This window comes from Lagenorhynchus albirostris, chromosome 5 (assembly GCF_949774975.1).
Source record: "Lagenorhynchus albirostris chromosome 5, mLagAlb1.1, whole genome shotgun sequence".
Lineage (NCBI taxonomy): Eukaryota > Metazoa > Chordata > Mammalia > Artiodactyla > Delphinidae > Lagenorhynchus > Lagenorhynchus albirostris.
Window position 1 is genome coordinate 143,962,275 of NC_083099.1, and position 24,341 is coordinate 143,986,615.

The following is a 24,341-nucleotide window of genomic DNA, read 5'->3' on the forward strand; positions in this document are numbered from 1 at the left end:
CGTCCCTGTCCCTAAGTATCGCTGGCTCTGAGAAGACCCCGAGGTCCCCAGAGCCCCACCCACCTCACCTGCTAACACGGAGACCCACTCGCTGCCCACGCACAGGTATAGCCCCTTGCGGCCGGCGTCAAACCAGAACTGGGCGTCCTCCGCTTTGGTACACGGCGGCCGGGATCCCAGCGTCACCTTCATGTCGGTTTCTGCGGGGAGGCAGGAAGATGGGTGTCCAGTGGGCACGTGCTACCCGGAGGAGGGCAGAGGCGGGAGTGTCAGGTGACCCCTGCTTTCGCCTTCAGCTCCACCCCCTGAGCTGCCAGGAGCCATTCAGGGTCTCGGGGAGGGAGGGAGACCCGAGAGCCCATGGCCTGCCTGGGGCGTCCGCACGCAGGACGGCCTCCCGCCCACCTAGCTCTTCCCCGTGGCGTCAGCTCTGCTGAGAGCCCTGGGCCATCACGCCGCACGGCTCCCCGTGGCCTCGGCTCTGCTGAGAGCCCTGGGCCATCACGCCGCACGGCTCCCCGTGGCCTCGGCTCTGCTGAGAGCCCTGGGCCATCACGCCGCACGGCTCCCCGTGGCCTCGGCTCTGCTGAGAGCCCTGGGCCATCACGCCGCATGGCTCTCCGCTTCCACCTGAGACTCGCTGGTACGCGTCCACCCAGCTTCCATTCTGCGTAGTTCTGAGGCCCCTGACCCCGGGGCTCACGGCTTCATCCCAGGTCCAGCCCTCACCCCGATGGTGCCACTTGGCCCCTTTACAGCAACGTCCGCGCTGAGGCCCCGGCGGCCAGTCTGTGGCACTGAGCGCATCCTCGACCTCTTGAGCTGCCCGGCAGCGGCCTGGGGCAGACTCCTGCCCGAGTCCCGGCGAGGCCGTGTGCCTCTGGGAATCTGGGGACACGGGTCCAGGATTGGGCCTAAGGGCCACCTTGCTCAGGGGGCTCCCCTGACTCGTGAGGCTCGAGAGGGTCGGGCTGTCTCCCCGCCTCCCTAGTAGGGAGGAGGGGTTTCAGACTCTCCACGGCAGGGGATGTGGCTTAAATAAACCGTCAACACTAACTTTACACTGGGGAGGTGCAAACACAAACTAAAGACGGCAAAGCTGGGGACACTCTAGGCTGGGGGATCCCAGAAAACAGCAATGAACCTCATGAAGGTCGGGGTCCCCGCGGGGGTGGGGTGCTGACGCTTGATGTCTGTTGGAGAGGAAGGGGGGAAAGGGCCCCAGCGCTGCTCTGGGGGCAAAGCTGGCAGCAGGTGGGAGTTAGGGACGCAAGATTGTAGGCTCAGCCCCAGGTCCCAGGCGGGATGAGCAGTTAATCAAGGGCACGGTCCAGGCGGGGGTTAAACAGCCATGGGGGGGCGCCCTTGGGAGGGAGGCGGGTCTGGCGGCACCATCTGCCTTCCCTGCGGGGCCGTCTGCGTCAGGCCCGGCGTCCCCTTCATCCACGTGCCAAGCGCCCTCCTGTCTTGTGCCCGGGGAGGTTGGAAGTGCCAAGGCTCCCAGGGTCTACCGTCGGCGTGGGGAGCGGGTGGCTGCGGCCTACTAACCATAGGGATACTTCAGCACCTCACTATCTTCCGGCTTCCCCGCGAGTCCCCGCAGGATAGGGGGGATGGACAGCAGGGCGAGCTCAGGATTCCTGCAGGGACAGAGCCTCAGGGTGGCGTCTGAGCCGGGCAGCAGAACCAGCTGCCTCACCAGGCCCTGCGGAGAGAGGGACAGCGCGCTGAGACCTGCACTGCTGGAGCGGGCCCCGCCCACTGGGCTCAGCCCACCCAGCCCCCGAGGGAGGGGTGGAAATGCGGGTGCGGGTCTAAGCTCTAAAGCCAGGAGAGAGGAGTCAGCCCGTTGGGTAAGGGGGGCATTGGGAGCAGTGGTGGAGAGCTGTGCACCATTCGAAGGTGATTACACCACGGAAGGGACCTTTCCTGTGGACGCCCTACAGTGACGGGTACAATGCTCATCCATCTGTATGTCCATCCGCTCGTCTCTCTGTCTACCTATCTGTCCATCCATCCATCCATCCATTTGTCCATCTCTGTCCATCCATCCATCCCTTTGTCCATCCACCCATCCATCCATCCACCCACCCAAATACCCATTCATTCATCCATCCACCTATACATCTGTTCATCTACCTGTCCATCCATCTGTCCATCCATCTGTCCGTCCACCATCCATCTATCTGTCCATTAGTCCGTCCATCCATCCATCCATCCATCCACCCACCCAAATACCCATTCATTCATCCATCCACCTATACATCTGTTCATCTATCTGCCCACCTATCTGTCCATCCATCTGTCCGTCCACCATTCATCTATCTGTCCATTAGTCTATCCATCCGTCCACCCATCCATCCAAGCGTGCCATCAGTAAATATTCAGAGCGTGGTTCTTTACACGGGACACGGCAAGAAACAAAAGCCCTGACCCTCATGGAGCAAGGTCCGCCCCCTGCACTCTAAGGGAAAGACAGGCAATGAGCAAACACACAGCTGGTCTGAAGGTGGCCAGGGCTACAAAGACAATCTGGGGAAGCGGATGAGAGGGCTGGGTGTGGGTGTCGTCTCCTCAGAGTGCAGGGGAAGGCCTCCATGGTATGAGGGCACAGGGCAGGGCCCCAAAGTCACAGGGAGTGTGCCATGGCAGGAGTGGGACAAATGTTCTAGGAGGAGGGCACAGCAGGTGCAAAGGCCCTGTGGTGGGAGTGTGCCCGGCATGCATGGGACTCCACGGAACCTTTATGCTCCCCATTCCCAACTGCACGTACAACAGTGTCAAACTGGGGTGCCAGGCCAGTGGCGACAGGCCCCCAGGAGCACTGGTGTTGGGAGGTCCAGGCAGGCAGCTCCTCCGTACTTACCGTGAACTGGCCTTTGGTCCTCCTCCGGCTGCCGATGAAGAACCGGGCTCCTTGCACCGATAGGGTGGCCGGGAAGGGCACATCAGCCATTCTGAAAACATTGGAGGACGGTTTTAGGGCCATGGGAGAGCAGGGTCATGGCCTACTTACGTAGAAAAGGATGGGGGCAGCCCCGCCTGAGGCTGTATCAGTGTCCGGGGTCAGCCATGACGAGAACCACAGGCTGGGCGCCTCAAACCACAGAAGTGTGTTCTCCCGCAGTGCTGGCGGCCAGAGGTCTGAGATCGGGGTGTGCCCCCTCTGAAGACTCCAGGGGAAGGTCCTGCCGCCTCTTCCGGTTGCTGGGAGCTCCTGGAGTTTCCGGGATTGTGGCTTCTTCTCTTCTCCTCCACGCCTCCTTGCAAGGTCACTGTGTCAGGGCCAACCTACTGCTCAGCTTAGCTCGGTTATGCCTGCAGAGATGCTGTTTCCAAACGAGGTCCCATTCTCCGGTTCTAGCGGATGTGAATTTGGGGGGACGCTCTTTGCCCCAGGACAAGGATCTTCTACAAAACCGTGTGCTGCGGAGGTGTTCAGTGGCCCCTCTCCATGTCACGGGTGTCTCCAGTGGCTCCTCCCGGCACGGGGTCCCCAGCCCGCCCCCCTCCTCTGAGCCCAGGGCCGTGGGACAGATGATGTCGGGGCCAGACGGGGTTCACCTCGGTGAGCCGGGATGTGTGGGAAGATGTGGCTGGAGTTGGGTCTTGAGATGCAAGTGGAGGCCCAACTCGGGATGGGGAAGACGTGGGACCTCCTGGAGGGGACGACGTGGCTGGAGCCTCTGGGGGAAGAGCCAGGTGTGTGCTTCCTCTCCACTGTCCAGCACCTCCCGGACCATGATGCCACGTCCTCTAGTCAAAGCACCTGCTCCGTCCAGGGTCTGCCGTCTGGCTGCCGCTGGCCGTGGCAAGGTCCCAGAACGCCTGCGCTCCGAGCACAGCTCCCAGGCTTCCTGGGTCCGGGTGTGAGCCCTCCGCGGCGCCGCAATGAGCTCCAGCACCCGCACCGCCAGCCTTGTCCTCCTGCACATGGCCCCCATCACAGAACTGCCCCACTGCCTGCTCTCCCACCTGAGCCGCCGTCTCCCTGTAAAGGCCCCAGTGTATTCGGGGCATGGTGGGGCGGAGTTGTGATAAAGGCATGTTTAAACAGTGTGTACGTGTTAAGGAGAATCTTTTATTCCAACAAGTTTCATAATGACAAAGCAGAGTGAGAGTCTACCTTTGAAAGGAATATTTGTCATAAGGATAGATCTAGTGTAAATGGACCATTTGTGATTAAGAAAGAAAGGGTGGCGAGCCCCGGCCAGCGACGAGGGACGCTGAGGTCCGGTGGGGGTCGTCCCCGCCCAGCTTACCCGGGAGCCAGGCCATGGGGACCAGGCCACGGCCAGGACAAGAGATGGGCTCGGGCTCTCGAGTGCCCGGGGTTGCGTCAAAGCTATAAGGCGATTCCGCACGTTTATTTGGTGTTCTGGTGAATATTTTCTCCCTCGTCCCAGAAAAGGAAACTGAGTCAGAGAGGTTAAGTGATGGGTTGAAAGTCACAAAGCAAGACCTGAGCCTCATCGGGCGGCAGCTCCTTTTGGGCTCCTGGTGCCCGAGCTCACCCTGACCTTCCTCTGGGCCTTGCCTCGATGCTACCGACTCCGCAGCCGCGTAGATGGGTCGAGTCCCATCCCCCAGCCCCAGCGGGCAGGCTGCGGCCCCTCCCCGCCCGGGCGCTCCCGCCCATCGCCGCCTCTCTGGGGGGCGGGGCCGTTCCACGTCCACCAGCCAATGAGCCTGGCGCTCCTCCTCCAGCCTGACCCCAGCGGCCTTCGGCGGAGCTCCGCGGGCCAGCGTGCGCCCTGCGAGCTCTGCTGGCAGCACCCGGCCCCCTGCCACCCCTCCGGCGCCGCGGTACCTACATGTCCACGGGGAGGCCGCAGTCCCTGGTGAGGGAGAAGGAGCCTTCGGACACGGCCAAGACCAGCGTGTGCCACTGGCCGTCCGTCAGAGCCGGGCCGCGGAAGGACACGCGGACCTGCCAGGCGCGCGCCCCGTCCTCCCTGAGGAAGAGGAAGTGCAGCTGGGTGGGCGAGTAGCGCAGGCCGAGCAGCAGCGAGTCCCGCTCCTCCGCCACCACCGTGAACAGGTACTCGTTCTTCTGCAAGAGAGGGGCCAGCGGGGGCGGGGCAGGGAGGGGGCAGGTGAGGGGGGGCAGGTGAGGGCGGCAGGTGAGGGGGGGCAGGTGAGGGGGGGCAGGTGAGGGGGCAGGTGAAGGGGGGCAGGTGAAGGGGGGCAGGTGAGGGTGGCAGGTGAAGGGCAGGTGAGGGGGCAGGTGAAGGGGGGCAGGTGAGGGGCGGCAGGTGAGGGCGGCAGGTGAAGGGGGGCAGGTGAAGGGGGGCAGGTGAGGGCGGCAGGTGCAGGGGGGCAGGTGAGGGCGGGTCTCTGGGCCGCAGCGCCTGAGACAGTAACCAGGGTCTGTGATGAAACCAAATGCACCACTCACACCCATGAGGACAGCTACTGTCAGTAAAACAGAAAATTGCAAGTGTTGCTGAGGATGTGGAGAAATTGGAGCCCTTGTGCACTGCTGGGGGGGAAGGCAGCAATAAAATGGTGCAGCTGTTATAGGAAACAGTGTGGAGGTTCCCCAAAAAATTAGTGTGGAATTACCATCTGACCTAGCAATTCCACTTCTGGGTATATCCCAGAAGGACTGGCAGCAGCCTCCTGAAGAGGTACTTGTACACCCGTGTTCACGCGAGCATCGCTCTCAATAGCTAAAATGTCAAGGCAGCCAGTGTCCATCGATGGAGAAATGGATAACTAAGATGTGGTCCATTCATGCAATGGGATATTGTTCAGCCTTAAAAAGGAAGTTCTGACGTCAGCGTGGATGAACCTTGAGGACCTGATGCTCAGTGACGTAAGCCAGTCACAAAAGGACAGGTAGTGTGCGGTCCACTGATGTGAGGTCCCTGGGGGACCCGGATGCACAGGGGCCAAAGGTGGGCGGTGGGGCAGGGGCTGGGGGGCAGTCATGGGGAGCTGTTATTTAATGCGTGTAGAGTTTCAGTTTGGGGAAGATGAAAAAGGTTCTGGAGATGGACGGTGCTGATGGTGGCACAACAGCGTGACTGTCCTTAATGCCACTGAGCTGGATACTTAAAAAGGGTTAAAATGGGAAATTTCATGTCACGTGTATTTTACCACAATTTAACGAACCTCGCGCCACCCGCCATTGTCGCGATCTCCAAATGCCAGCAACCCCAGCTCGGACCAGGGAGCGACCACGTATACTTGACTGTACGTAAGTGCGATTTAGAGTCTGTTCATTTCTAGCCTAACACAATAAAAAGCGTAAAGAAATGAAAGTGATTAAACCTGAATGCTAAGCAGATACGTTAAATATAGAATATAGTTCTTTAGCAAGTCTTTGCCCATGTAAAACTATCAGTGAATTCCACGCAACTGTTACACTAAAGAAGTGGAAAAACTCCATGGTCCTCATGGTTAATTTAACACCTAATTTAGCAAAATCAATTTGCACAGCTTGGGTCACATGGCCTCTGGCCACTCCGGGCGCTGAGGGGACACGTGTGGCCCCTGACTTATCTTCCATGTGAAGGGCGCCTTCCCGTGAGCCAAGTCTCAGGAAGTGCATGGAATGGGTGGAAATGACACAGCAGGACAAAATGCTCACAGTGGTGGCTGGGCCCGTGAGGCGGGTGGCTGGGAAGGACGGTGACGTCACAGCCAGGGCCTCCGGGTGGACAGGCGTCTTTACTCCCCCATGTTCACGTCCCAGGACCCCGGAGCCTGAGCAGGCACTGACCTTCTTGGAGAGGGCAGGGGCCCCACCCAGAGGGGTCAGGCCACTGACCTTTGGGGTTCTCAGTCCCTCACCTCTAGGAATACTCCTGGCTGGAGGAGACCAGTGTCTGGTCAGAACCCTGTGTTTCCCCCCAGTGAAGGTGAGAGACAGGAATTGGGTCATGTGATGAAGTAAGTTTATTTATCCGGGTGCCTGAGGAGGTGCTGACAGGATGGAAGTGGAAGCCAAGTGACGCAGGCAGAGGAACTGGGAGGGGGACAGGTGACCCAGAGGCAGGTGGAGGTGCAGCAAGGTTGGGGTTCCCGGGGCAGGATCAGAGGTCAGTCAGGCCAGGACAGTGGGGACGAAGGGGACCCTGTCCCGAGTGGGGGCAGCCGCCCAACCCAGGTCAGGACTGAGGGTGGCTGGGAGGACCGAGTCATGGGGGGACCTGAGCCCGGCTGGCCCTGGGGGGACGTGCCCGGTCAGCAGCAGGACGTGCCCGAGGCGGGGACGCAGCAGGCGGGGCAGCAGGCGGGGCGGCAGAGCAGGGCTGCGGAGGAGGAGGGTCTGCGGCAGGACGAGGGGCAGGGGGTGGGCTGGCAGCACATGGGCTCGCAGCACGCAGGTGTGTAACAGACGGGCTTGCAGCAGACAGGTGTGCAGCAGACAGGTTTGCAACAGACAGGTGTGCAACACAGGCTTGCAGCAGACGGGCACACAGCAGGCCTGCTGGCAGGGGGAGCAGGTGCGGCAGGGGGCCTCCCACACTCGCCCTTCCTCCTTGGGGTTGAGAGCTGGCTGCAGGAGCCCCTCATTAGTGCGGGCGTAGTTTCTATAATAGTTTTCCCTCGTTAAACTTGTGAGTGTAAATATCCTGAGTTGCAGGATGTTTTCCCTTCGCTCCTTTGTTTGGCTCCAGAAAGTCATGGAAACTATTGAGGCAAGATTATGCTGAGTGTGGTTTAGAGGTGAACACCTCTCTAAATTGACGCATTCTGTTCCATCTCTCCTGTGTTTGGGGTACTTTTAATATCAGTTTAACTTTTAAGCATTTTAAAATGTAAGTGTAGCCTGCGTGCCGCCACTACTGAGCCCGCGCGCCTAGAGCCCGTGCTCTGCAACAAGAGAAGCCACCGCAGCGAGAAGCCCGCGTGCAGCAACGAAGAGTAGCCCCCGCTCGCCGCAACTAGAGAAGGCCCGCACGCAGCAACGAAGACCCAACGCAGCCAAAAAAAAAAAAAGAATCTTAAGTGTAAAGTGACATTGGCACATCTTATAAAATGCAAGTGGTTCAGAAGATTGGACCATAGAGTGGGTCTGGGGTCACGTTCCAGCAGGGCCTGGTGTGAGACCCAGGCTCTGCCAGCAGGAGGTGAGGGATGCCCAGAGCCCTCGCAGCCCAGCCTAGCGTGCCCGAGAGGAGCGTTAATGGGACACGGTCGGACGTGGACTCTGCAATGAAACTTTCTCAAGAAGCAGCGCTCACAGGTGTCTGAGTGAGTCTGGGGCCATGAAAGGGACGCAGGACTGCAGGGTAAATCGGGAGCCGTTTTCATCAACATTTCACCCAAACTCAAGTGCCTTTCGGCACAGGCTGTGCGCCCCACACTCCTCGGCTGAGAAAATTGCCCTTCTTGACCCGAGGTTGCCTCCCTCAGAGGTGATACCCTGAAAGACTCAGAGACAGGGAGAGGGTCTCCCCCTGGAGACCCCGTGTGTGAGCAGTGGAGACGTGCGGACCCCAGGTAACACCCAAAGTAAAGCCCAGGCAACAGTCAGTTTCCCTCGTGGATGAAGAAGATGTGGTCCTGGGGAGCCTGGAACTGAAAGTCAGCATGGGCTGACTGGTGAGGAGGTCGACGCCTGGAGCAGCGATGGTCACGAGAGCCCTGGCCACAGCTGTGGGGTTAGACAGCACTGTCTGAGCACCTGTTCTAGGCCAGGCGGGGATCCTCCAAATCACAGAGATAAAAGAGAAAACCCCAAATATGATGAGAGAAAATGTAATAAACGGACTGTGTGTTTCGCCCACACCAAACATGACAGCCCATTTGCTAGGGAGGGAGGAGGCACAGCTAGGATAAAACAGTAGAGACAAAACTGAGCGTGAGCCGCTCTGAGCTGAGCGCACGAAGGTGTGTGTGTGTGGACTGGAAGGGCTTCATGAATTTCAGGAGCCTCAGGGCTTCAGAGCCCACCCACCCTAGACACGTGCTGGCAGTTTTTAAATGAACAGAATTAATAGCAGCCCCTTCGCCGTGCAGGAAGAAACAGCACATAGTCTGGAAATGAACCCCCCCCGGGCTGACTCCGGACCCCTCTCCCACCAAACAGTGAAAGACACAGAGCTTCTGGGGGAACATCCGGGATGAAGGCTGATTTGATCTTCTTTCAAATTATTACATCTTTCTCAAGTAAAGAGAACAGCGGTGTATTTTCATATAAGCAAGAGCTTAGAAAGTACTCCACTCACACTTCCCTCTTGAAAAAAACACTTAAAGAAATAAGACAAATGACCAAGTGATGAAGCAGACAGGAGCACCTGGGGGGTTGGGCTGGCGTCGGTGCAAAGAAGGGGAAACAAGTCGAAAGAGCCAGCGAGATGGGTTGTATGTGCAGAGTCTGATCCTTCCTAGGCAGTGACCCTGGTGAGGTTCTAACACTTTATTAATATCAGATGCTCTGTCTGTGTGAGAGCCACCTGGCTGCCGAGCCCTTGAAAAGTGGCCAGTACCACATGTTCAGTTTTTTGGGGGTTTTTTGTTTGTTTTTTAAGAGAAGAAATTGTTTTGTTCACTGTTGTATCTCTGGTGCCTAGAACAATTCTTAGTATTGATACACAGAAGGGCCCATTTTTATGAAAGAATAACAGAGCATCTTACCACAAGTCATATTCCGAAGTAAACAAAAATGTCCACAGACAAAAGGATCTAAAGCTTTTTGAAAACCCGACATGTGGAAGCATAAGAAATGCAAAGTAGATTATTTTTCTATTCCCACTTTGCTCTGTACAGGTAGGAATGAATTATTATACAATTCTTCAAGGTCCTAAACAACTCAATCAAAATTTACTGCAAAACTCAACTAATCAAAATTTACCAAAATTTACCATTTAATCAAAATAAAACTCATTTAAGTCATTTTTTTTCAAATTTACTTTTCAGAACAGTTGGTCACAATCCCTGAATACAAATGCCTTGATTATTTGGAATATGCTGCAAAGGCCGGTGGATGAGCTACAGAAGGAACAATGGGGAAATCAAGAGTCTGGACCACCTCCTACTTGGATCAGCAGTGATGAATCAACAGATGATGACTGTATGCAAATGGAAACAGGATTACTCTCAATTTGATCTTCAGCTTGCTGGACGTGCACAACTGATTCTCTTCTTTCAATATAACTGATATGATAAGAATATGGCTACATTAACTTACTAAAAGCAACAAGGTACAAAGATAAAGGTATTAATCTCTGGAAGTATTTTGAAAACACTGATAAACACTAAATATTTAATACTAAAACACTGCAAGATCCCCGCAACAATTCCTACCCATTTTCCCAACTTTTTAAAATTTTTGCATTATTTATTTTTGATTGTCACCTCCCCCACCTAGAATGTAAACTCCGTTAGAGAAGAATTTTTCCTGTTGTGTTCAGCCTTCTATCCCCGGTGCCTGAAACAGTGCTTGGTACATAGAAGGTGCTCAATAAGCTTGTTAAATCAGGACTTCCCTGGTGGCACAGTGGTTAAGAATCCACCTACCAATGCAGGGGACACGGGTTCAAGCCCTGGTCCAGGGAGATCCCACATGCCGTGGAGCAACTAATCCGTGCACCACAACTACTGAGCCTGCGCTCTACAGCCCACGAGCCACAACTACTGAAGCCCACGCACCTAGAGCCTGTGCTCCACAACAAGAGAAGCCTGTGCACCGCAAAGAAGAGTAGCCCCCGCTCACTGCAACTAGAGAAAGCCCGCGGGCAGCAACGAAGACCCAACGCAGCCAAAAATAAATAAATAAATAAATTTATTTTTTTAAATATGTTAAATCATTAAACAGGAATATTAACTGGGCTTTTAAATTTTACCTAAGATTGAACAAAATGCCTGGACCTCTCTTTTCCTTCCAAAAATCACTTTAGAAAAATATTGAACAAATAGTGAATCTATAAGCATTTTAAAAGCAGCTTTTAGTAACACGTATTGAAATGGTAACTTTTTGGATATATTGGGTTAAATAAAATATGTTAAATTAATCTCACCTGTTTCTTTTTTCACTTTTAAATGGAGCTATTATAATAGTTAACAGTTACATTTGAGGTCCCCGGCCAAGGCCCTTCTCGCTGGGGAGCACCCATGTCCTCCAGGTGATTGCCTGCCCAGCACCATCCCTGCAGGGCCAGGTGACTCCCTCCTCCCTGTATTTCCCAAGAGGGCAACCTGCCTTAATATTTGAATTCCTGAGGGGATCGCCCAGTGAGCACCTGCCACTTCCAAATATCCCTCCTCCCCCTTGGCTGTTGGTCCCTGTGATGGTGAGTTTCATGTGTCAACGTGACCAGGTCGTGGTGCCCAGTTGTTTGGGTAAACATGTCTGGATGTCATGACAAACTTATTTCTTAGGTGAGAGCAATAGTGAAATCAGTGGACTCTGAGGAAAGCAGATTGCCCTCCAAAACATGGGTGGGCCTCACCCAATCAGTTGAAGGCCTTGAGAAAAGACTGAGGTCCCCAGAGGAGGAAGAGACTCCGCCAGCAGACCATCTCTACACTCGAGCTGCAACACCAGCTCTTCCCTGGGAAGCCCGCCCTGCAGATTTTGGACTTGCCAGTCTCCACAATCACGTGAGACAGCTCCTCAAAATAAACCTCTCTGCATATGTACACACACGTCTCATTGGTTGTTTCTCTGGAGAACCCTGACTAACACAGGCTCCATCGTCACCGCACATGGCTCTCTCCCTCCTGGCCTCTTCACACAGACAGAAGCACTCACCCTCGTGCCCAGGGCGCTGGAGGGCAGCTGGCCCCAGCCTGTCTGAAGCTGTTTCTGGAGTGGGCTTTATGCCTTCAAGGCAGATGCTTTATTAAACGAGTGTCCCTTGTCTCTAGTAAAGCTCCAAGTCCCCAGGGTGTGAGACCCAGGGCCTGGTTACCTGCCCGCTGCCGTCCTTCACTGGTGGAGGCTGCAGGGGTCTCCAGGTGAGCAGGAATCTCTGGGCTGGAGGCTGCAGGGGAACCAGGCAGAGTGTGGGAGGGCCTGTCTGGCCCTGCCCAATGGTCCTACTGCCCCGGACGCAGCTCAAGGCCACACTCCACATCAAAGCTCTTCCCTAGGGTTTGCACAGATATGCACTCGGTCTCGGAGAGGGCCTGACAATGACTTTATTTGTTAACAGACCGGCCCCTCACATAGGGCAGAACAAAGTCCACGATCTGACAAGGATGGAGAGGAGGACGCTGCTGAGACTTAGGGTCTAGAGGAAGCCAGGAGCCAGTCCAGGGAGCCAGCTGGGCAGTGAGGACTCAGCCCAGGCTGTGGAAGTGGGTGGTTCTGGGGCAGAAGGAGATCCCAGACTGGGCTCAACGCTGCAGAGATTTCAGATGGAATTCAGGGTTGGCCCTAGGAGTAGCTGGCAATGTGCCCAGTCAGCAGCAGACTGAGGCAGGGATGCAGCAGGCGGGGCGGGAGCACGCGGGACGGCAGAGCAGGTACACGGAGGAGGAGGGTCTGTGGCAGGACGAGGGGTAGGGGGTGGGCTGGCAGCACGAGGGGGCTGAGCAGGGGGTGGCCTCACAGCACACGGGCTCGCAGCACACAGGTGTGCAGCAGACAGGCTTGCAGCAAACAGGTGTGCAGCACGCAGGCTTGCAGCAGACGCGCACACGGCAGGCCTGCTGGCAGGGGGAGCAGGTGCGGCAGGGGGGCTCGCAGCTAGACTGCTGGCAGCACGAGGCCGTGCAGGGGCCGGTGCAGGCTGTTTGGCAGCAGGGGCTGGACACGCAGCTCACTGGGGCGCAGACGAGGGTCAGGCAGGGGGCCGGGGCGCAGCCGCTGGGGGCGCGGCAGGGGGGCTCGCAGCAGCTCTCTGGGCAGTCGTCCACCTGCCAGCAGGAGTCACAGGGACCAGGCAGGCAGAGCCGCTGCTGTAGCTCAGGGCGCTGGAGCAGACGGACAGGGTGGACACAGCCACGGTGGGGGCGGTGGCTGGAGGAGGGTGAGAGAGAGAGAGAGAGAGAGAGAGAGAGAGAGAGAGAGAGAGAGAGTGTGTGTGTGTGTGTGTGTGTGTGTGTGTGTGTGTGTGAGTGAGGTGCTCAGGGCTGTCCAGCTTTATAGCCGTCCTCTGTGTTGTGTGTTGGCATGGCAGCAACTTGGTGAAGCCTTTCCTTCCTTGTTTGTGTCCTGCTCTGTTTTGCAGCTGTCTGTAAATGCCTTTCCTTCCTTGTTAGTGTCCTGCTCTGTCTGGCAGCTGTCTGTAAATGCCTTTCCTTCCTTGTTAGTGTCCTGCTCTGTCTGGCAGCTGTCTGTAAATGCCTTTCCTTCCGTGTTAGTGTCCTGCTCTGTTTGGCAGCTGTCTGTAAATGCCTTTCCTTCCTTGTTAGTGTCCTGCTCTGTCTGGCAGCTGTCTGTAAATGCCTTTCCTTCCTTGTTAGTGTCCTGCTCTGTTTGGCAGCTGTCTGTAAATGCCTTTGGCTGGTGAGCCTCCTGGGTGGAGGTGGGGCTGTCCGGACCTGTGTCTGTCTCCAGAGGATAGACGGTAGGAATCTTTCTGATGTTTTTGCAGGGACAGTAGCAGTCAGGTGACTCTCGTTAGTGACAGCCCTCTGCTCCACTGGGGGCAGGGGCTGCTCTTGTAAACAAAACTTCTGCTCCAAAGGAAGGGACAAGCAGGAACAATCCCAGAATCTGGGCTTTGAGGCGAGGGAGGTGTTTTCAGGTGTGGACAGGTCTGGCCATGCCCCACTGGCCTGGCCACAGGGTGGGATGCACTTGGTGAGCAGATGCTGCTGATTGTGGAGGGAGGTGAGGGGGCCTGTGTCCACTAGGAGTGAGCCCTGGGGCAGGTGTGAGGACAGGTGTTCTCCTGGGGCAGAGACTGGCTCACAGAGAGGGGCAGGGATGCAGACACAGGCTAGTGCAAAGAGAATGACTGTGGGGGCAAATGCCTTTCGCTTCATTGCGGCTTGAACGTCTATAGAACCTCCCCTGATAGAGTCTTAATGCTCACACCTTCCTCCTATTCTACAATATCAGGGGCTCCAGACAGCATCAGGGGTTCCTACAGCCCCTGGGTGCAAATTAGGACAAGATCTCCTCCCTCAAGCACTCCCCCTCACAGGCAGAAGGATGTGGTGGCTGTGACCTGACCCTCTGTTGTCAGTTCCTGGAGTCTCTGTCATAATATACGTTCAGCAGCAGAGCCTTGTTGTCCATGGAGCCTCGTCCACAGACACCTGCACAGTGTGTAGCAGCCCATGCCCCAGTGCTCGGTCTGCACCTGGGACCTAGTGACATCTGGCCGTGTCCCTCGTGTCCTCACTCTTCAGCCACTGTACTCTGCTAAGTCTCTGAGGGGCAAGGGCAGGGCCCTTGGTGATGTGCTCAGCTGTAGGCCTCTGCAAGAGTAGCCAGGGCTCCATCAGGGACTTGGGGGTCAGTGGGCTTCAGGGTGAGGCTGATGGGTGGGGCTGGGGACTCTGCTGGAGGACCACATGGCTGTCAGACTGCAATGGAGAGATATTACCTCAAAGAAATAACAGCTTAAAACTGTCAAAGTGAAAAACTCCAATCTGCACATCCAGGAAGCTTGATGAACTTCAACCTTTTCAACACAAAAGATTCACAAACAGACGTCATACTAGATATGCTAAAAGTCGAAGACAAGGAGTAAATATCAAAGCAGCAGGAGAAAAATGCTGAGTCACTCACAAGGGAAGCCCAGTAAGATTAACGGCTGACTTTCCATCAGAAACGGTGGAGACCAGAGGCAGTGGGACCATGTACTCAAAATGCTCAAAGTAAAAATTGTCAATCAAGAATCCTATAGGCAAAAAAAAAAAAAAAAAAAAGAATCCTATATGCAAAAAAGCTATTTTTCAAAATGGAGGAAAAATATATTCTCAGATAAATAAAAACTGAGAGAATCTGATATTAGGAGACTCATCGTATTAGACATACTAAATGGAGTTCTTTAGGCTAAAAGCAAGTAACCCCAGACAGAAATTCCAACCCACAGGGGAAAAAAAGATGCCAGTAAAGTTAATTATGTAATTAGAAAAGACAATACAAATGCATATTTTTTTCTTGTTTCTTCTCTTACTTGATTTAACACAATTTATAAAACAATATATGTATAAAGCATATTGTATAAAACAATATGTATACAATGTATTTTGGGGCCTATAGTCTAGAAATGCAATATATTTGACAACATCAGCACAAAGGAGGTACGTGGGAGCAAAACTGTACTGGGCAAAGGAAATTACAGCAGATGAGAACTCAGATCCACAGGAAAAAGTGAAGAGAACCAGAAATGATAAAAAGGCTAGGATAACAAAAGCTTTGCGTTCCTTTCTTCTCTAAGCTTCTTAAAAATCATAAAAGTATACTAAGTAATAATTATAACAATATATTCTTGGAATTTTAACATTTTAAGATGAAATATTGTAACAGGAAGGACAAAAAAGACAGGAAGGGATAGAGTTACATATAAAAATGAGCAGTGTTTTTATATATACCTGGAATTGAATTGGTATAAATTGGAAGTTGATTCTGATAAGTTAACATAAGTACATGATAGACCCTAGAGCAAAGGGAAACTTAAAAACATATGATGAAAAAATCATTAAAGAAATAAAATTGCTACATTGGAAAGTATTTACTAAAAGCAAAAGAAAGCAGTAGAAAAGGAATAAAGGAACACAATTACAAGAAAGACATGAGAAATAGGAAACGGAAAAGTGAAATAGCAGACATCAATCCAACCACAGTTGATGCTCATTATTGTTGTAGAAAGTCACTGTGAACACTGGATTAGCAAGTACTCAACCATTGCTTCTAGGGGAAATAAAGATTTAGGTTCCTGTGAGCCTCTAGCCTCATTTTCATCAACTAATCAATACATAACCTTGTGTTATGTGAGTTTTCCTTTACTCTCATGAAGAAGCTTCTGACACCAGGTGTGTGGGTCTTCACCCACCCCAACAAGTTCTCTGACACCATAGGAGTGTCCTACAAGTCAGTTCAGTTCTGACCCTAACCAGAGTCAACGCAGACCCCACAGGTTAGGTTTCAGTTGCACAATACTGCCCCTGGCTTCAGATGCCAATTACAAGTAGCAGGCACCCGGGTGACCCACAACTTCTGTCTGACTTGGCTACAGATTGGAGGTTCCCATGACTCCTTGAATAAGTTGCTAGAGCAGAACCCAGAAAAACAGTTTACTTATTATTGCTGATTTTTTACAAAGGATATTTTAAAGGATGCAGACCAACAGCCACATGAAGATACAGAGGGTGAGTTCTGGAAGGGTTCTGAGTGCAGGAGCTTCTGTTTCCATGGAGCTGGGGTGTATCACCCTCCTGGCATGTGGACGTGTTCAACAACCCAGGCGTTCTCCAAGCCCTGTACTTTGGGGATTTTTATGGAGGCTTCATCTTGTAGGCATTGATTAACTCAATTTCTAGCCCCTCTCCCCTTTCTGGAGAATAGGAGATGGGGCTGAAAGTACCAAGCTACAAATCAAGGCTTGGTCTTTCTGGTGACCCTCTCCCATCCAGGAGCCCACCAAGAGTTGCCTCATTAGAATAAAAGACAACTCCTATCCCAGGAAATTCCAAGGGATTAGGAGATCTGTGTCAGAAACCAGGGTCAAATACCAAATATTAGCCAGGGTTAGATAGAGAGATAGATAGATTTAGATAGATATGGTATTATTTCACAATGTATGTTTAATATTTATTGTTGATTCATTAGCACTGAACTCACTTCCAACAGCAACATAATTCATGCCTGAATGGCACTTATCTGATGCACGTATTTTCTTCCTAATGCACATCACAGCCTTCTTGCACTTAGGAACACTAGACAGCACTCCAGCACTATGTTTGGGAGCCATTTCAAGCAGCAAGGTCACCAGTGAAAAGCACAAAAATGTGAAGAATGTAGCTCTAAATGACAGCAAAAGGGCACTTGTTTACAGTATGAGCTGAAGCAAGAAGGCAGAGCATTGCCTTGTCATCCTCAGCTGGGAACACGCATGTTGTTCCCATGACATCAAATGTTTTGCAGCTCTATGCATGTCCATGAATGACTTTGGAAGTGCCGAAAGTATTGATTTGGGGGTTACAAATCAATTTTAGAAAGTAGGTGAATTTGCAAATACAAAATCTGTGAATAATAAGGATCAACTATATATCAGTAATAACATAAAAGCAAATAACGCAATCAAAAGGCAGAGATTGTTAGACTGCATAAACAAACATGATTCAACTACATGCTCTCTGCATGAGACATACTTTAGATTCAAAGATAGAAATAGATTGACAGTAAAAGGATAGAAAAAGATACATCATGCAAATAGCAACCACAAGGAGATATTAATATTTTACTAATATCAGATAAAATAGACTTTAAACAAAAATTGTAACTAGAGACAGGCATTTTATAATAATAAAAAGTCAATCCATCAGGAATATATAACAATTATAAACATGCAAATAATAACAGAGCTTCAAAATACATAAAGTTAAAACTGACAGAAACGAAGGGAAAAATAGTTCAACAATATTAGTTGAAAACTGTAAAATACCAATTTCAATAATGTATAGAACAACTAGAGAGAAGATCAAAATGGAAACATCAGACTTGAACAGCACAATAAGCCAACAAGACCTAACAGACATCTGTAGAACGCCCTACCCAACAACAGCAGAATATACATTCTACAGAAACACACATGGAACATTCTCTAGGGGAGAACATATGCTAGGACAGACAACAAACCTCAATAAGTTAAAAAGACAGAAATAACACAAAGTATGTTTTCTGACCACAATGGAGTGAAATTAGAAATTAATAATTGAAGAAAGTGGGACGTTCATGAATATGTGGAAACTAAACAATACACACCTAAATAACCAAAGGGTCAAAGAAGAAACCAAAAAGGAAATAATAAAATACTTTAATATGAGTGAAAACAAAGATCAAAATACCAAAACTTATGGGATGCAGCTAAAGCACTTCTTAGAGGGAAATTTATAGCTGTAAGTACCTATATTAAGAAAGAAGAAAGATCTCAACTCAAACCTAACCTTCCACTTTAATGAATGGATCAAAGACCTAAATATAAGAGCTAATTCTATAAAGCTCTTGGAAGAAAACTTTGGGATAAATCTTTATGACCTCAGATTTGGCACTGGATTCTAAGATATGGCACTAAAAGTATAAGCAAGAAAAGAAAACATAGGTAAATATGACTTCATCAAAATTAAAAAGTTTTGTGCTTCAAAGGACACCATCAAGAAAGTGAAAAGACAACCCATATAATGGGAGAAAATATTTGAAAATCCTATATATGATAGGGCACTTATATCTAGAATACATAAGGAACTCATAACACAACAATTAAAAAGGCAAATAATCCAATTAAAAACTAGGCAGAGGACTTGATTAGACATTTCTCCAAAGAAGAGACATAAGTGGCCAATACACACATGAAAAAATACACACCATCATTATTCATCAGGGAAATGCAAATCAAAGCCACAATGAAATACTGCTTCAGGCCCACATGGGTCGCTAGAATCGAGAAGTCAGATAATAAGTGTCGGTGAGGCTGTGGAGAAGTTGCGACCCTCATCCAGTGCTGGTGGGAATATCGGATGGTGCAGCTACCTTGGGGAAACAGTCTGGCAGTTTCTAAAATGTTAATCATAAAGTTACCCTAAGACTCAGCAATTCCACTCCTAAGTATATACCCAAGAGAAATGAAAACACATGCCCCTACAAAAATGGGTACATGAATGTTTATAGCAGCATTATTCATAATAACCAAAAGGTAGAAACAAGCCAAATGTCCACCAACGATGAATGGGCTGATCAAAATGTGCTATATACACACAGTCAAATAGGACGTGGCCATAAAAAGGAACGAAGCGCTGATACACGCTACATCACGGGTGAACCTTGAACACGTACTACATAAGCTAGTGACAAAGATCATATATTACAGTATATGATTCCATTTATATGAAATGTCCACAGTAGGCAAACCCGCAAATACAGAAAGTCAATGAGTTGCTGCTTAGTGCTGGGGGTAGGGAGTGCGGTCATGGCGGGGGAGCCAGAGGGCTTGGGGCTTCTCTCCGAGGTGATGAGCGTGAGTTACAACGTGCTGTGGTGAGGGCTGCGCTGAGCCGCTGACTGCACCGTACACCACTGAACTGCGCACCTCAAACGTGAATCATATCTCAAACAGCCTGTTAGAAAGTTACTGAGCATGACAGTAAATAAAGAGATGGAGCTGACGGCGAGCCAGCCCCCCAGGGGACCCACAGGTTGGAGGCTTGTTCAAGAAAGCAGCTGACAAGCCAGACTTCCACCTGAGAACTGGAATTCACATTAAAAACAAGAGGAAAATGGTAATCACAGAACTGAAAATGCAATGGCTGCAGCTGAAAGCCCAGCAGCTGTGGGTTTGACAGCAGATTGTACAGAACGACGAGCCCCCGGGGGGTATCAGGATGGAATCACAGTCGACAGAAAACCAGCTGGGAGAACCTTGGCTGTGAGAGAATCGGGGATGCTGACTCGGAATGGGAAAGATTGGTCACACGCCCAGGAAGTGTCTTGTCCTGGACCCTGGGGAAACCTCCAGGGGCGCTTCCACCCTAGCCGGGGACGGTGGGAATGTTAGCTGGATCTGCGGAGGATGGGACTGCAAGTCACAGGTAAACAGACCCCAAAAGGGTATGTTTTTGTTATTTTGTTTACATTTCCTGCTAAAGGATGTCAAACTAAAAACTCCGAGTCTTATCCCTAGCCTTTGACAGCTTAGCACACCAGAAAATTATGATTGCTGTACAGACTCCTAACAAATGGTCACACAGGCTCTGCCTGCATACTCACAGTGATGGGGACCTCACTACCTATCAAGGCCGGCTACTCTTGACCTCTTGACCGGATCAGTCATGCCCTTCGCACGCTCTGGCGTTGAGAACGTGCAAAGGTACGGGAAGGGGGGGGGGGTCATTCTACAGGAAGAGTGGGAAGTGTCACTGACCTTAGCGGGGAGATTGGGAACTTTCAAGGTTACGATGATGGAAAATTCTTCCGGGAAGAGGTCGCATCTGAAGAAAATCCTTGACGCAGGAAAGCTCAGGTCGTGGGGGGCAGCGGCTGAGAGCTGAAGTCCTCGCGCACCTTGGACCTGTGTCACCGTGACCCCGACCGCAGTGCCATCAGGAGGGACCGCCTCTGCCAGGATGTCCAGGGGCCGCAGGTCTGTGTCAAGGAAATCACACGTGGGTTATGCCAGGGCGTTTACGGGCACGCCCAGGTGTGGGTGTCCGGGCTCTGGTCTCAGTGTCCTGCAGGGTCCTTGAAGGAGCCCTGTGAGCAGGACGTCACGATTATCCCGTGTGGACTGAGAATGTCTCCTGACACATCGGAAAACAAAGGATGTTTCAGCCGTCAAGCCATCACATTACAGCCGCCCCCGGCATGCACCCTGAGGAGACTCAGGACGGGAAAACACGGGATGCTGGCCCCAGGTAGCTGAGGTGCACATCAAAGGAATGATTTCAGGGCTTCCCTGGTGGCGCCGTGGTTGAGAGTCCGCCTGCCGATGCAAGGGACGCGGGTTCGTGCCCCGGTCCGGGAAGATCCCACATGCCGCGGAGCGGCTGGGCCCGTGAGCCATGGCCGCTGAGCCTGCGCGTCCGGAGCCTGTGCTCCGCAACGGGAGAGGCCACAACAGTGAGAGGCCCGCGTACCGCAAAAAAAAAAAAGGAATGATTTCAGTGAGCCCGGACTCTTGCATCTTCCCATACACAGAAACACACAGAATTCCTTAACTTGAGATGTCTGGTTTTCTTTCATTAACAGCATTCTTTGGATGGTCTGACTACCTGTTTTTTTAACAAAACTCCTCTGTACCCCGGCTCCGCCCTGACCTCGGAGCCGTCCCTCAGAGCCATCTGAGATGCTGTGTCCTGGTTAAGTCCTCAGTTTTGTCCGCTGAATAAACCATAACTCTCAACTTTTAGGTTGTGCATTTTTTTCAGTCGACGCCCGTCTATCCCGTGAGCAAGCGGGGGCACCAGGGGTTCACGACCCGCCCGGGTCCGCCGTGGCCCCTCCTCCCCACCCTTCCACCCCGGCCCCCTGGGTTTTGCTGCCATTTCCAAGTCAACCACCAGGCGCTGTGCTGGGTGTGCTGGGGCACAGGGAAGCCCCCACCCGGCCCCAGGGAGCCCGTGGTCCGTGGGAGACAGGCTCGCGCACGGAAAGCGTCCAGGGTCTGAGACAAGGCAGGCACGGCAGCCCCGAGCCCCCAGCTGAGCCGTCCGTGACACGGTCCCCATGGTGCCGTCGGAGGGCAGGGCCCCCGACAAGACCCGGACGCCGCCCTGGCCTGGGCACTGCCTTCCGCACACGTTGTAGAGGAGCAGACCGGCTCCTGCTCCGCAGTTCAAGGTCATCAGAAACAAAACGCACCTGAGCCCAGATGATAGGAAGGGAGAGCGGGCAGCGCAGGGAGCGCCTGTGACTAGAGGCGGGGTTCCAGACGGCCCACCCGGCCCCGCAGTGGAGGGAAGTGCTGGCTTGGAGCAGAGCCCATGGCTGCCCCTTGGACCCTTCCAGACTCGGCCAGCATGTGTCAGGCCGTGGCCTGGGACAAATGACAGGCACGTGCGAATGAAACAGCCGTTCCCCAGAGCCATCTCCCTCGGGGTCTGGCGGTCCTGCTAAGGGGTCTGAGCCTGACACAGGGGTGCTGGCCCTGGAGCCAGCGGTCAGTGCACCACGGGGATCGGTCAGCAAGTCAGCGGGGCTGCGGCCATGAGAGCAGAGGACGCCTCCTCTGCGCTCCCCCCGCGCTCGGGTCTGGCCCCCACCCTTGCCGGGGCTGCCCCTTCCCCCATCCAGGGACTCCCAGCGGCCAGAGGGCGACCAGTGCGGCACCGAGGGGAGAGTGCGGGGGAAGCAGGGGCGTCACAGACGGGGGTAGGTGAGGTGGAAGACAGGAGCTCATCTTCTCCATTAGTCAAGGGAATTTAGGAAACAAGAGGTCTCTCCGAACCCGTTCAGAGGAAAGACACCGAGCTCACAGAAGAGAGGAGGAGAGAGCAGTTCAAAGTGAGAGCGTGAAACCTGGAAGGAGAGGTCAGTGATGAGAGGGGCCAGAGCAACACACTGCGGGGGAAAGGGCGAGAGGACAGAGGACTCGTATCCAGGACACCGGGGATTCTTACCAACACGGGAAAGAGGATGCGCTGTGCACGCAAGGAACTGGGCTCCTGAACCCAGACCACTCGCTGCCCCGCCCCAGCGCTCAACATGGTACAGAGTCTGGGGCCATCAAGCCGGGACACAGTCAGGGACGCTGACGTCCTCCTGCAAAGGGGCATCCTCATGTGCCCGGAGGCACCCACGGGGTATGGACACGCCTGAGAGTGCGGGGACCAAGGGCAGGCTGGAAGGCGGTGGGCGGCCTGGCCGCATGCAGACCTGGACTCCGGCCCGAGGCTCATGCCAGCCTGGGGGGACAGCGAGACCGAGGGATGTGGCGGCCGGAGCAGTGTCTGGGAGGACGGGCGTGCGAGGCCCTCTGGGGGATGTGGTGAGGGAGGGTCAGCAGCTGCTCTGTGACGGGAGGGCAGGGCACTGTTGTCATTTCGCCACTGAAAGCGAGAACAGCCTGGGAGGAAAGAGCATCGTTCCTGGGAAAGCACCTGTGTGTAAACTGAGGCGCTCGCAGCTCGGCGCTCTGATGTACTCCAACATCAAGGGCGGCGGCCACCCCGAGGCTGCTGTCTGTGTTGAGGACGGGGTCCCGGAGAGACGCCAGGGAGGAGTTTGGCATCTCAGGGGTGGAGGGGTGTCCGTGTTCTGGGGGACGGACCCTGACCCCAGCCTCGGGCTGCCCAGGCCGGGGGTCAGATTCCACATCCTGGGTGGTTGTGCCTGGCTGGGGTCCCTGGGGAGCACGGGGCTCTAAGTAAACACTGTGCATCCTAAATTCACCCACAAACTGAGAACACAGGGTACGTGGGCCCTGTCTGGCAGTGGCCCGCCGTCGTGGTTTTAGCTGTGGCCCCACCAGCGTCCGGCCCCTCCTTCAGGAAACGTGGGCCCTCCACCAGGCAGGCCGCTCGGCTTCCAGGACGTGCCTCAGCCCGGCCAAGCCCCAGGCACCGGCAACTGGGGGGACCCGAACTCGGCTAATCTCAGTGCGAGTCTGTCCCTCCATTGTTTAACTGAAACAGCCTCTTCCTGGTCCCCCCCCGCCCCCCAGAACCCATGCAGGCCCGAGCAGCCTGTGGCCTGGCAGGTACTCATCCACACGGGCTCTCTCCACCTGAGCCTGGTCCACACACCCACACACCTGCCGAGGGTTCTCCAGGTTAACAGAGACGGTGCGTGCATGCCTTCCCGGGAAAGGCCCGCTGGATGCAGGAATGAGTGAGTGACCGAGTTCACAGAGGTCAGTGCCACCTCGGGGCGCCCAGATGCGAGTGATAGACGCCGGCAAGTTAACCGATGGGACATGCACACTGGTACCTGCTGGACTCATGCTGACGGGCTGGACAGACAGACAGACAACGGCCGAGCCGTGGACGCCTGGCCACAGAAGCCTGACCCACAACCTCGGTCGCTGCTGCCCGGAATGGCCAGAATGTGGCCGGTGACCAGCAGCTTCCCTAACTTTTGTCCCCACGTCCAGTTCAGGACCCCACGGAGAAAACCGGATCTGCTCCCTAACCAGGCACATGGGGCGCCGCTGCTGGTCCAGCCCCAGCGTCCCTCGCCGACAGCCTCCATCAGGCCGCACCCGGGCCTCCCTCTCTCCACTCTAAGCTGTGTCTGCCTGAGCCCCTGCCACGCCCAGGTGACGCTGGTGGGCCCCTGCCAGAGCCGGCGGGATAAACAGCCGGGCTTGCACTCATTTGCATGGTCTTCGTCTGTTCCACAAAGGCTTCTTGAAATGCCAGTTTCCAAAATAAAGAGTCGTTGCCCTGTGGTGCCTATAATTTAGCAGAGAGACTGTGGCGGCCACAGGGAGATGAACTCAAAGCTGGCTACCAGCAGGGCCCTGACCTAGACCTCAGCATCGTAAGATCTGGCCCACGACTGACCCGCTGCACCTCTCTGAGCCTCAGTTTCCTCATCTGTAAAATGGGAGGGTGGCGACTGTCCGTGTCAGGGGCTCAGCTGAGCTGGAGAAAGAGCTGAGCCGCCAGGTGTCGGAGGAGCCGATCACAGCAACAGGCAAAGCGGGAGGAGAGTGAAGACTTTAACCCTGTACTGCGACAGTGTCAGCAAGACCCCCCCACCCCCCGGAAGGGCACCAACGGGCATGCCAGGGAGCCCAGGACAAAGCCACCTGCAGTCTGATGAGCCCTGG

At 53.6% G+C, this 24,341-nt stretch overlaps 2 protein-coding genes across 2 annotated transcripts in view; both read right to left on the bottom strand.

Moving 5' to 3' along the window:
- TSPEAR (thrombospondin type laminin G domain and EAR repeats) overlaps positions 1–24,341 on the bottom strand; it is a 59,321-nt gene that overhangs the window by 19,609 nt on the left and 15,371 nt on the right. The window contains exons 2-6 of the mRNA XM_060149477.1: positions 19,995–20,215; positions 4,815–5,053; positions 2,867–2,957; positions 1,549–1,705; positions 69–200 (exon numbers count right to left, since the gene is read on the bottom strand). Of these exons, the coding sequence (XP_060005460.1) occupies positions 69–200; positions 1,549–1,705; positions 2,867–2,957; positions 4,815–5,053; positions 19,995–20,215 (840 nt within the window). The remainder of the gene's footprint in view (positions 1–68; positions 201–1,548; positions 1,706–2,866; positions 2,958–4,814; positions 5,054–19,994; positions 20,216–24,341) is intronic.
- LOC132520785 (keratin-associated protein 10-3-like) lies at positions 12,361–13,890 on the bottom strand. The gene is made up of 3 exons (XM_060149487.1): positions 13,818–13,890; positions 12,860–12,919; positions 12,361–12,824 (listed from the first exon to the last, which is right to left on the bottom strand). Exons 1-3 carry the CDS (start codon positions 13,888–13,890, stop codon positions 12,361–12,363), a joined length of 597 nt encoding a protein of 198 aa, XP_060005470.1.

Coding starts and splice junctions, on each gene's coding strand:
- LOC132520785 (XM_060149487.1), bottom strand. CDS start 13,890: ATGAAGCGAAAGGCATTTGCCCCCACAGTCATTCTCTTTGCACTAGCC. Junction 12,920..13,817: donor CTGCATCCCTGCCCCTCTCT/GTGAGCCAGTCT, acceptor ACCCTCCTCCAG/CCACCGCCCCCACCGTGGCT. Junction 12,825..12,859: donor CTCCAGCGCCCTGAGCTACA/GCAGCGGCTCTG, acceptor CCTGTGACTCCT/GCTGGCAGGTGGACGACTGC.